Source organism: Chrysemys picta, chromosome 25 (assembly GCF_011386835.1).
Source record: "Chrysemys picta bellii isolate R12L10 chromosome 25, ASM1138683v2, whole genome shotgun sequence".
Lineage (NCBI taxonomy): Eukaryota > Metazoa > Chordata > Testudines > Emydidae > Chrysemys > Chrysemys picta.
In genome coordinates this window covers 16,292,996-16,305,736 of record NC_088815.1, presented here as the reverse complement: position 1 = coordinate 16,305,736, position 12,741 = coordinate 16,292,996, and the positions used below count along the sequence as shown (strand labels likewise).

The following is a 12,741-nucleotide window of genomic DNA, read 5'->3' as shown; positions in this document are numbered from 1 at the left end:
CAGAGTTCAAAAAAAGAACAAGATATGTTCATGGAGGATAGGTCCATCAATAGATATTAGCCAGGATGGGAGGGATGGTGTCCCTAGCTTCTGTTTGCCAGAAGCTGGGAATGAGCGACAGGGAATGAATCACTTGATTATTACCTGTTCTGTTCATTCCCTCTGCGGCACCTGGCAATTGGCCACTGTCGGAAGACAGGATACTGGGCTAGATGGACCTTGGGTCTGACCCAGTATGGCCGGTCTTATGTTCTTAAAATTCTTTTCTCTCCTGAGACTGGCATACAGGGATTCAGCACAGAAAAACTAAAATAAATGGCTTGACTGGCTATTTTTAGTGTCCTACATGAGGGCTGTAGATTGTGCAACTTGTGGTTTTCATATATGTTCTTACTTGAACTTCACAGGTGTATTAAAGAATGTGTGTCTGAAGCCTTTATTCTATAAATACAGTGCTCGATTTTCTTGATATTTGCAGTTTGTGTAGAAGCTTCAGCTTATGCAGTAGTTACTCTTCACAGTCTTTACACATTCACAAATTACTCTGGATCCAGAATACACAGTGTGCAGGTGTTGGTTTCATTCTTGCCATGCTTAGTCCTGATATTTCCTTCTAAGCTGGGGGCAAAACACCTCCATGAAAATATTTTTATACACAAGGTTTCCAGGGGTTAGGGTGGGATTAAAATGTATTTTGGAGTAAACTAGATAATCTTTGTCCAAAATGTTAGAACTTTTATAGTGAAAGTCAGGAGGCCTACGTGAGAGGAATCCAGGAAAGTGGCCTGTCTCCTGTTGCCCCTGGGTAAGGTGATCAGATGTCCCGATTTTATAGGGACAGTCCCGATATTCGGGGCTTTGTCTTATATAGGCGCCTATTACCCCTCACCCTGTCCCGATTTTCCACACTTGCCCTCTGGTCACCCTACCCCTGGGACTTGCTCATACTTAGAGCCCTTCAAATACATGGATAGCCACAAATATCTGGATCCACAGATGCAGTTGTATTGTTCAACAATTTTGTGGATTGGATGTGGATCCAAATTTTTGTGTCTGCGCAGGGTTCTCTACTTGTACCTTTCCTGGAAGAAAACAAAGGACCCTAAACGACCAAGTACTAGGTCTGAGTGTTTAGCTCACTAGTTTGTGTCAGTGTGAAAATGGCGTGCAATACCATGCAAGTCCTGCTCTTGCAACTATACATTCATTGCACTCTGCCTGGGATGTATGGGAGGGACATTGTATCTCCATTATAAGGATAATTTGAAGTTCAAGCTGTATCAGTGTAATGATGAGAGAAGTAAAGGTGTGAATAGTGAACTAGCCCAGTCTGAGGAGGGTGAAATCTTGCCTAGAGAAAAAGTGAGGGTGGAGTGGCTGTCTGGAAATTGTTTCCTCAGCTGGTTAATGTTGTGAAGGCAATAAAGTGCCTTGGCAGCAGGGAAGATTTGTACTGAGTGTTTCATAGAATCAGAGAAGTGTAGGATTGGAAGGGACCTCGAGAGGTCATCTAGTCCAGTCCCTTGCTCTCAGGGCAGGACATTAATGTTTGTCATTAAACCATTTGTTATGGAAATTGTAGCAGAAATAGAGGGGGTTCTGATGGGTCACAAGAATGATTAGGAGCCTCTCATGTTGGGGAGAGACTGAAATGACTGGAATTGTTTTTCTTAGACAGGATATGTGATACATGTACAAAATAACGAGTAGTATAGCGCAAGGGGACATTGGAAAGGCAGCAAATTCAGAATGGATAGAAGGAAATAATACTCTTTCACACAACACCCACCTAGCCTGTTGGATTTACAGATCTAAGACATCATCGAGGCCAGCAGGATTGAAAAAGGGCTTATATCTGTATATGAATAGCAAGAAAACCTAGAGTAGTTATAGTAAATATTAAAAATAAAGAGTTTTTTTTGAGGGATAGAAGCCTTCCTGCTTGGGGCATAAGCCACCCCCTAGCTAATTGGGGTTATGAGGAAACTTTTCCTGGGGTGAGGCTATCCTATAACTGGCTAATGCAGGATTTCTTACATCTTTCTCTGAAGCAACTGGTACTGGGGTAGATGTACCCTAGCTTGATTCAGCCTAGCAGTTCCCATGTTCCTATGGCTCTTCGCTATATTTCCCAAACTGTTTAGAAGATGAATCGTGGGGGGCTTTCAGTTGCATGAGTTCAGTTTTGTGCATGCTGAGGCTGAGTCTAGGAGATGGAGGAAAAAATGTTCTCTTGACCAGGCTGCATGGAACAGTCGTATACATAAGAGATTAAAATTAGCTTTGTGATCATTAGAATTCAAATTTTAGACCTCTAATGGCTGAACATAAGACTTGCCAGACTGGAACAGACCAGTGGTCCATCATCTGGGGAAAGATTGAGTGAACAAAATTTGATTTGTTTAGTCTGGAGAAGAGAAGTCTGAGGTGGGAAATAAGTCTTCAAGTTTGTAAAAACTTGATATATAGAGGAGGGTGATTAAATTGCTTTCCTTATCCACTGAAGACAGGACTAGAAGTGGAATCCCCATCATTAGAGGTTTAAAGAACAGGTTAAACAAACACTTCTCAGGGATAGATAATATAGTGCAGAGGACTGGATGACCTATCAAGGTCCCTTCCTGTCCTACATTTCTATGATTCTCTGGCCATGGATAATACTAGAAACTTCCAAGAAAGGCATTAAATTCCTGTAATGCCCTTAATTCTGCAATATTATACCTTCTTCCTAACAAGTGGTGATCCCATTATAAAAGCATCAATGGCATATTGTACTGTTGAGCCTAGATACTGCTAATTTCATTGAACAAAACTAAGCCATATTCTAGTATTCATCTGTTTGAGCAAATTAGGCAAATGTATGTTAAACATAGTATTCTAGTCCCTGCACATGGGTGTGTCTGGTACTCCCCCAGTTTGCACTTTCTATGTTCGTGCCTAACATCCAGAAAACTGAGCTCTGGGGGCTAAGGGATTCTGTCTGCACTACAAATACAAATGTGTTGTGGGAGAGACCCTATACCAGTAGGGTTAAAACATGGTTCAGTCTTGCAGTGTAGATGGAACCTAAGCTTGCTCCAGATCATGTGAAAGCCTTGGATGCATCCAAGGTTTTAGTATAGTTGAAGGACATGTTTGAGGTTCCATCTGGTCTACAGAATGGACGCATGTTATAGTTGAGATGATTGTATCTGTAGTGAAGGCACAAGCCATGTTGATTTCTCCCCTAGGCGTAGAGAGCGCAAACTATGCTGACTGGACCCTTGCTTCTGCTACATATTCACATTTTGAACCCACACTTACATATAGCATAACTCTTGCACCATTTGGATGGGATTTTTTTTTTCTTCACAGGCAACAACGTACCAAAACTGTGCCCTCTGGCAGGGCTCAAGCCACTGCTTGTAACTGGCATTGTGGAGGCAAAGCATGCTACCATAACAGGGTTTAGAAAATTCTTTCCCACAAGGTTTCAAGTCCCGTTGTGGGCAGTCTTGTGTTGCTGCCTGTTGCTAACAGTGGTGCTGGGTTGCAAGAACTGCCAGGTGAGCCCTGTGGCGTTTTACACCTGCAGATATGCTTATCCCTTGAGTGTTTAATATTGAAAGTCGTGTTTGCAAGTGAAGTATTTTATCTGTTCAGGGAAGGTTTATGCAAATTGTAAGTGTAAATACAGCTTGACTCTTTCTGTATCTGTAGGTGGGCCCAGCACAAATATTTTGTCTTTACCACATAGTGGCTATAAAAAAAAAAAAAAACCCACAAAAATCTGAATGCAAAAATGCTCTAGATTCTAAGAATTTTACACTAGGTTGATTGTTGGGTTTCAGCCACTTGGCCAAGAGCCCTTTGTCAGATGACCAATGTGTGTATATTTCACTAGTTTTAAAATAAGGTCTAGTGAGGGGGTCCTGCGCTTCCATGAAGAAGCAGTGGGCTAGCTATGTGATGGGCGTCTGTCCTTGGGGGACATGGTGAGGACAGGAGCTGCTCCTCTGACTAATTAGGGAACTGGACAAGAGAGGAAAAGGAAAAAGTGACTATGTGGCCATTTTTGGCAGAAAATGTGGCCAGCTGTATGAGTCAGTGGCCAATGAGGTACAGAGTTACCTGGTCTGGTCTCCATAGACGACGGAGTTCAACTAAAGATTTCTTAGAGAGTGGCGGTGAGAACCAGTTCTACAGATGCCACCAAATGCACCCTCAGACCAAAGGCCCAGAACCCGTTCCCCGTGGGCAAAATGTCCATTGACTCCAGTGAGAATAGGATCATGTTCTGATTGGATGCTTGCCAATACATTATAGTCCAAATGGTATTCATTATCCTACAATTAACTCTACTCCCACCCATGCTGCATCCCTGTCCTTAAATCTTGCCTACTGTTATTTCATTCGCCACACTGGATCAAAGCTGTTTATATTTGGCTTATTATGCTCACTCTGTTAGAGTTGTTTTCAGACTTTCATTATAACATTCTGAACTGAAGTTCATTGGCTGTGTTTTGAATGAAGTAATTGCATTTGATTTACTCTTCAATCTAACATTAATAGTAGGACTAAACCTGAAAGTCCTACGCAAACAGTGAGTGAAGTGGCAGAAAGGTACTTTCCTTTAGCACTTTTCAGTTTTCTCAATGGCCCCGCAGTTTGTCACTCAGCTTTAGTTATGGTATTTGCTCCGGGCTATATTGCTGTGTGGTTTCTGGTACAAAACCCAAACCACTCGTTAACGAGTATTGTGAAGCACTGAGTAGTGGATAATTAAAAAAAATAAACCATGAAAACCACAAGCAGTAACACTTGTGGGTTCCCTTCTTCTTGGGTTCTTTGGGGAGGAATGTTGAAGTATTTATATTGGGTACCCTTCTTCTAGGACCTCAGGCCTGTCAGTTTCCCCTCCTCTTCTTCCCCAGCAAAGATCATGACAGGTTAGTATAAAGCTAAGAGACCATTGAGAATATCCAGCTAATGCCGAGGACTAAACTAAAGGATCATTGCAAATAAATTTGCTGCATCATCATTAGGAGCTTCCTTTTGAGTGAGTTGTGAGGAGCTCCATTTAGTTTAGTGGACTGAGGAACTGGAATCTGATCATTCTAATTGGTTATCCCAAGGTCTGAAAGCTCTTACTGTATGAGGCTTATCATTCATTATCCATTACCACCTGGGATTTGATATTGCAAAGTCATAAAAGCACTTCTTGTGAGCCCCAACGTGCTGTACGTATAACATGTTCTAGAAAAATAAAACTGAGATTAAGAACTAGAAAAATCTGCTTTAAACCTACATTTAAATAGGACCAATAAGTTGTCAAGGTGGATGTACAGAGGTAGAAGATGCCATCTCCATGTAGCAGCATGGGTGAAAGCCTGGTATTTGGAACTGGCAAGTGGAGATAATCAGACATCCAATTCAGCTTCTGAGCAGGTGTCGCTACAGAAACTAAGAGCTTGTCTTCACTGAGGAGCAGTGTGCACTACAGGCATGTGATTTCTAAAGCAAACAAACGTGTTGTGCACTAACTAGTATGTGCAGACCCTGCAATGTGCACTAGAACTTCCCTACTGTGCTTTAACATAGTACGGTTTGAAGAGTCTACACATTCCAATTAATGTGCTTTAGAAATCGCACGCCTGTAGTGTACATTACCCCACCATGTAGACATGCCTGAAGTTGCAAAGCTGGGGGGATGATGCTGTGCAGCGAAGGGACTTTGGGGCCTTATATCAGCAGGCTCTCAACAAGTGCTCAGGTGTTTTTCATTTTTGTCTTTGCAGTTTGTCCATCTGCTTGTAAGTCACAAGGCTGCACCTCTGATGGTCACTGCTGTCACAGCGAATGCCTAGGCAACTGCTCGGAGCGCAACAATCCTGAGAAGTGTGTGGCTTGCCGTAACTTTTACCTTGATGGCAAGTGTGTGGAGACCTGTCCAGCCAAGTACTACCGCTTCGAGGGGTGGCGTTGCGTGACCTTCAGCTTCTGCCAGGAGCTGCACAACAAGTGCAAAAATGCCAGGGAATCGGGGTGCCATGTTATTCACAACAATGAGTGTGTTCATGAGTGCCCATCGGGATACATCATGAACTCCAGCAAGTAAGTGATGTCCATGTTGTTGCCCAGTGTTGTTGCTTGAGTTGTCAATTGTGTATCACACTTATTTAGACACACACACTTGCTGTAGCATAGGGTTTGTATTCTATTTCTTGATTGAGAAACAACTCCAGTGTTACGTCTTATTGATTCATAGACTTTAAGGCCAGAAGGGACCATCGTGATCAGCTAGTCTGATCTCCTGCAATACATCGCAGGTCACAGAACCTCACCACCCATTCCTGAAATAGGCCCATAATCTCCGGCTGAGTTACTGATGTCCTCAAATCTTGATTTTAAAGATTTCAAATTACAGAGAATCCACTATTTACTGTACTTCAGACCAGCAACTGGCCTGTGCCCCATGCTGCAGAGGAAGGCAAAAAAATCACAGGGTCTCTGAAATTCTTTCCCAACCCCAAATATGGCAGTCAGTTAGACCCCGTGACCAACCCGCCAGACACCTGGGAAAGAATTCTCTGTAGTAACTTAAAGCCCCCCATTGAATGGCCCATCTCCAGCTGTTGGAGATATAGTTTAATAGCTGTTGTGGATGGGCCATATGGCATTGTAGGCAATCTCATCATACTATGATAAAGGGACAATGTAACAAACAAGTATTGCATGTGCAGAAGAGAGGATACAGTCTTTCTGACTATTCTTAGGGCTTTAAGGGCAAAAGAATAAAATAATGTACATAGTTATATGCTGTTGATCGCAGAAAATCTGACTCATCACAATAAAATTACATATTGTGATGAGTCAGATTTCCTGTGAATATCTGTAGTTTTGTGTTCATGTACATTTGCTCCTTGATTAACAAATCAGGGAATTCATGCTATGGCTGGATTTTTGAGTCTATTTCCTGTTTTGTATTTCAAACATGTGAACCAAGAGCCCCAAAAGTGGGCTCTGCATTGCTTGTGTAACAGCAAGGTCCTCCTCTTGCCCGCCCCTGCTCAACCAGTCCTTCTACCACTGGGACTTGCTCACAATGTCCTGGTGCTTTTCCTAGAGGAGATGACCGTTTTCCTCTGAATTATACTGGAAGTCGGTGCTGGTGTCATAACTGCAAGAACAGCTTGTCTTTTTACTGCCATTAAAAAAACAGTCTCCTATGTCCAAAACACATCAATATAAATCTGTTTACCTTTTTTAAATATAGTTCTGTGAACTGCCTTCCAGCTGTTGATAGAGAAATCCTAGGAAAGGTCCTGTGTCCTGTTCATGAATTATCTGTTTGGTTAACTACTTTAAGATGAAGGATGGGCCTGGCTTTCTTGCTGTTGGGTAAAATTAATCTCTTACAAATAGCATTAATTAACCCTAAGAGCAGGAGCTACAATCTTGTCCTCACAAAGAATCATTTTCCCCTTCATGTGAATGACTTTGAAAAGCCATGGGCTTAAAAAGTTCAGGATCTGGCATATTAGCAAGAGGGAACAGAGAGCTGTTGGTTCTGGAAGATCTTTACAATATTTTTTCTCCAATAAATACCATTTGAGTTGGAGCTCAGCATGCAAACATGCCTAGGTGAGAAGAAAAGTAGCTGTTTTCTTTCCTTTGTCACCATAGGAATTTCATCTTAGTAGAGGAACAGGTCAGTGCTTTGAGTTCTCTCATTTGGATTTCTCTGGGAGGTTGGCTGGTTAATTGTGGGCTTAAATTGCATAGGACAAGAAGCAATGGTTTTAAATTGCAGAAGCGTCGTTTAGGTTGGACATTAGGAAAAACTTCCTAACTGTCCGGGTGGTTAAGCACTGGAATAAATTGATGGAGGTAATGGAATCTCCATCATTGGAGATTTTTAAGAGCAGGTTAGACAAACACTTGATGCGTCTGATGAAGTGGGTATTCACCCACAAAAGCTTATGCTCATAGACTCATAGACTTTAAGGTCAGAAGGGACCATTATGATCATCTAGTCTGACCTCCCGCATGATGCAGGCCACAAAGCCGTCCCAACCCTTTCCCTTGACTCTGCTGTTGAAGTCCCCAAATCCTGTGGTTTAGAGACTTCAATTAGCAGAGAGTCCTCCAACTAGCGATCCCTGCCCCATGCTGCGGAGCTAGGCGAAAAACCTCCAGGGCCCCTGCCAATCTACCCTGGAGGAAAATTCCTTCCCGACCCCAAATATGGCGATCAGTAGAATCCCGAGCATGTAGGCAAGATTCTCCAGCCAGACCCTCATTGGCCATTATACTATTTACCAGCGATGGCACGCTGTTCCTTTGACGAAACTCACGTTATCCCATTAAACCACGGCTACCCCTCTGATAAGGGATGCTCTAGATAATACTTAATCCTGAGATGAGTGTTGGGGACTGGATTAGATGACCTCTCAAGGTCCCTTCCAGTCCTATGATTCATTGTTGAATTAAAATCAAAGCTGCTTAGATCAGTGGTTCTCAAAGCCGGTCCGTCGCTTGTTCAGGGAAAGCCCCTGACGGGACGGGACGGTTTGTTTACCTGCCGCGTCTGCAGGTTTGGCCGATCGCGGCTCCCACTGGCCGTGGTTCGCCGCTCCAGGCCAATGGGGACTGCGGGAAGCGGCGCAGGCCGAGGGATTTGCTGGCCGCCCTTCCCGCAGCCCCCATTGGCCTGGAGCGGCGAACCACGGCCAGTGGGAGCCGCGATCGGCCAAACCTGCAGACGCGGCAGGTAAACAAACCGGCCCGGCCCGCCAAGGGCTTTCCCTGAACAAGTGGCAGACTGGCTTTGAGAACCACTGCTCTAGATAATACTTAATCCTGAGATGAGTGCCAGGGACTGGATTAGATGACCTCTCAAATTCCCTTCCAGTCCTATGATTCATTGTTGAATTAAAATCAAAGCTGCTTAGACCATTAGATGATTCCTTCTTTATCAGATCTCTCATTCTGGTTTTGATCCTCAGACTGGTGAGGAGAAATTGTCCTCTGTCACAATATCTTGTATTCCAGTGCTGGGACTTCAACGAAGAAAAAAGTAATTTTTAGGAATATTCAAGTGTTATGTGAGGCTGTTTAGAGCCAGGTATTATGTGTGATGCAAGTAAGCCGCTCAGCATATTGTCAAAATACCGTTGCGTTTTCAATTGATTACCCTGCATGTATGAATTCTGATGGAGAAGCCCCAGTTTATGCTCTGCAAAAACATCTGTCATATATCTTCTGCACTCTCTTGTTTTTCAGCCTGCACTGTTCTCCATGTGCAGGGCCCTGTCCGAAGGTTTGTGACTACGGCAAAGAGAAGATAATTGATTCAGTGACATCTGCACAGGAGCTTCGTGGCTGCACCATCATTAATGGAAGTTTAGTCATAAACATCCGTGGAGGAAGTAAGCTCTGCATCTTATGAGCTGCATCAGGGAGAACTCGCAGAATGCGGAAAAGCATGACAGTAGGGAGAGAGAACTGCATGTCAAAAAAGACAATGAGGCAGTGTCCATTGAGCCTGAGATCTCTGCAGGGCTTTTAAATGCGGAGAATTTGTTTGCAGAAAGCGTGCTTCAGCCCCACAGTGATTCAGGAATTAATCCCTCTATGTAGTTAGTTATCGAAACGTAAGTTAAGTTTCATAGATTGAAGGCTAGAAGGGATCACTGTGAACATCTAGACTGACCCTCCTGTATAACACAGGCCATAGAACTGCTCCAGAATAATTCCCAGTGCAGATCTTTTAGGACAATAATGGGATCTGGTACAGTGCTCATCACCATGGTATCAGAGAGCCTAAACCTATTGTTTCCCTCTCCCCAGATAACATAGCAGCTGAGCTTGAAGCGAATCTTGGCTTGATTGAAGAAATCTCAGGTTACCTAAAAATTCGCCGCTCCTATGCCTTGGTTTCTCTTTCTTTTTTTCGTAAACTACATCTGATTAAAGGGGAGACGTTAGAAGCTGGGTGAGTTTTTATATAAGATGCTTCAGTCTATTACATATTGGGGGGCCAATGTAAGTCATCAGGAAAATGTTAGCAAATTATTTTTAAACGTGTGTTTAATTGCAATCTGCCCATAGTTGCAGCCTGTCCTTATGATACTCTGTGTGGGGAACTTTCATGTGATGTCTGGATTAGTGCATGAGAAAAGCGAGTTTAATAATGAACCCATCCTTTTCCATTCTGTCTCTTCTCACAGGAATTACTCCTTCTACGCCCTTGACAATCAGAACCTGCGCCAGCTCTGGGACTGGAGCAAACACAACCTCAGCATAGCAAGGGGGAAGCTCTTCTTTCATTATAACCCCAAACTCTGCTTGTCAGAAATCCACAAGATGGAGGAGATCTCTGGGACTAAGGGACGTCAGGAGAGGAATGACATAGCCCAGAAGACAAATGGCGACCAAGCCTCTTGTAAGGAAGCTTCATAATGTGAAGAGATCTGTGCCATATGCACCCCCTTGCTAACCTCCTTGTCTGTCTTGTGAAGTTCTCAGGGCAGGGACTGCCCTGGTGCTCTCTGTGTAAAGCCCCAGGCACATCAGTTACTCTGTAAGCTAGCTGAAGGGACACTCTCAACTTGCCACGAGTTAAAAGTAGTTTCAGGTCTGATCTCTGCCCTGGCGGCCCCCTGCCAGCTTTTGTGGTTATATGGTTTTTCCCCACAACATTTTGTGGTGCCCTTCCCCCTCCCACTCTTTGACTGGGAGCTCTTCAGGCAGGGTCTGGTCAGCCTTGTGTCTTTGCGCAGTGCGTCACATGCCACAGCCTCGATCCTGAGTGGGGCATCTGGGCCCTGCTGCTGTGCACATGTTTAATTGTCTCCTTTCTCTGTGCGATGGGAAGTGGTGACAATGAACAAATGCTGCAAAATAAACTGAAAAGGAGAGAGTATTTCTGCTCAGTTCGTCTGGAGCGGTTGCTGTGACAACCGTCGGAGAAACTTTTGAAGCAGAAATGTGACTTATTTTTAAAGGCTGGCAGTTTCCTTTCAAGTAATAATAAGGAAGGTCCCATGTCAACAGAGCTAAGGAATACAGAGGGGGCAGCTTTGCCTCCAGCAGCATTCCCAGGCCTTAGCCTGAGTGCTCAGAGCCAGCATCTCACCCTGTTCCCAGCCAAAGATGCCACTCAAACAGGCTTTCCCATGGCTGAGCAGGGCACAACGGGTGCCAGTCGAGCCTCTCAGACCCGCTCCAGCCTTAGGTGAGGAAGAGGGAACTGGATCTGAGGGTGCCGCCTCTGCAGGATTCCTATCCCCGCTCCAGCCAAACAGCAGCAATGGGCTTTTCCCAGAGCCAGAGGGCGCTGCCTCTGCTGGCCCAGGGAGTGAGCGGCTGGATCTGGGGCCCAACCGTGCTCTTGTGTGGTTGTGTGAGACTCTTGGTGCAAAGCTGCCAGGCAGGCTGTCCAGTTTGTCTTTCAAGCAGCCCTCCTCCCTCCCAGTGCTACCTCTGGTGGGCTCAGCTGTGGTTTGCTCCTCTGCACGTCTGCCCCAAACTACCCATTGTTGATGTGTTTGGCTTTTTGTTTGATTCAAGTCTAGTTTTCAAATTGGCAGCATCCTCTTTTATACAAAAAAAAAAAAAAAATCCATTGTTTTTTCTGGACTCGGCACCAGCAAACTTAACAGCCTTCCTCCCTCGTGCAGCTACTGCAGAGATGGCAAATCCAATCAATGCTTCACAGTTTATCCTTCCTGGGTCCCTTGGAAATAATAGACTGTAAGCCTTCTCACCTTGCAATGGCTTCTGTCGTTCATGTTCTTCTCTGCAATGGGACCCTGCTCTTCCCTGGCAGGACTGGGCATTTCATCACAGTGGAGGCAGAAGCTGGAGCAGCTTCACAAACCATTTCATTGGTCTTGTCTCTGCAGACTAGCATGAATTTTAACCCATTTAGGCTTTAGATTTCTGTCTATCTGGCATTGAGGCAGCTTTTATTTCTTTATCGCTTTAAATAATTGACTATGGGTTCTCCTGGGTCTCCATTCTGTAGACAGTCCAGATGTAAACATCGGATTCCTCACTAGATTTGGCTTATTAAAATCAGTTCAGCTTTGCTTTTTCCTCCATTTTTCTGCTGCTCAGCCTGGCTCATTTTTGTCTGCACAATAGTAGCTAGGTGTGTCACCATGGCAAGCATGTGCTGTATCACTGGTGCAATGTTAAGCAAAAAGTCCTATCTCCGGTTCTTGCTTTAATGCTTTTTATTCTCAACCCCAGCTCATGTAAGTACAGTTTCTTTTATAAGAATTTTTACAAGAGTGTCAGTTGTTTCTGACCCAAGATATCTGCACAGTTTAAGCAAGTACTAGTAGGTAGATCTGACAACAGACATCTCACTGAACAGAGAACCTGTAAACTGGATATGTTGAGCAAACCAATCAATAAGTCCATTGGATTGTTCACAATCCTACCATTTTACAACTGTAATCTAAAATATACAGTTCTTCCTAGCTCTAAGCATTTCCCAGAGCTTTGGTTCTAAAATGTGTTTATGAAAAACAGGAACTTAAAAGAAACCGCTTCAGTTTTAAAATAAAGTAAAAAAGCAATATCCTTTGTCTTTTGCTTTAGGTGAAAATGAATTGCTGAAGTTTTCGTCTATCAGAACATCTCATGATAAGATCCTACTAAAGTGGGAGCCGTACTGGCCACCTGACTTCCGTGATCTCCTAGGATTTATGCTTTTTTACAAGGAAGCGTAAGTAGAGAAGTCTGTACAAT

The 12,741-nt window shown here is 43.9% G+C and overlaps 1 protein-coding gene across 5 annotated transcripts in view; it reads left to right on the top strand.

Moving 5' to 3' along the window:
- The window catches only part of INSR (insulin receptor), a 110,751-nt gene that overhangs the window by 67,722 nt on the left and 30,288 nt on the right, over nucleotides 1-12,741 (top strand). For all 5 annotated transcript variants that reach the window (XM_065578557.1, XM_065578560.1, XM_065578556.1 and 2 more), the window contains exons 3-7: nucleotides 5,778-6,093; nucleotides 9,265-9,410; nucleotides 9,832-9,976; nucleotides 10,212-10,426; nucleotides 12,592-12,718. In XM_065578557.1, the coding sequence (XP_065434629.1) occupies nucleotides 5,778-6,093; nucleotides 9,265-9,410; nucleotides 9,832-9,976; nucleotides 10,212-10,426; nucleotides 12,592-12,718 (949 nt within the window). The remainder of the gene's footprint in view (nucleotides 1-5,777; nucleotides 6,094-9,264; nucleotides 9,411-9,831; nucleotides 9,977-10,211; nucleotides 10,427-12,591; nucleotides 12,719-12,741) is intronic.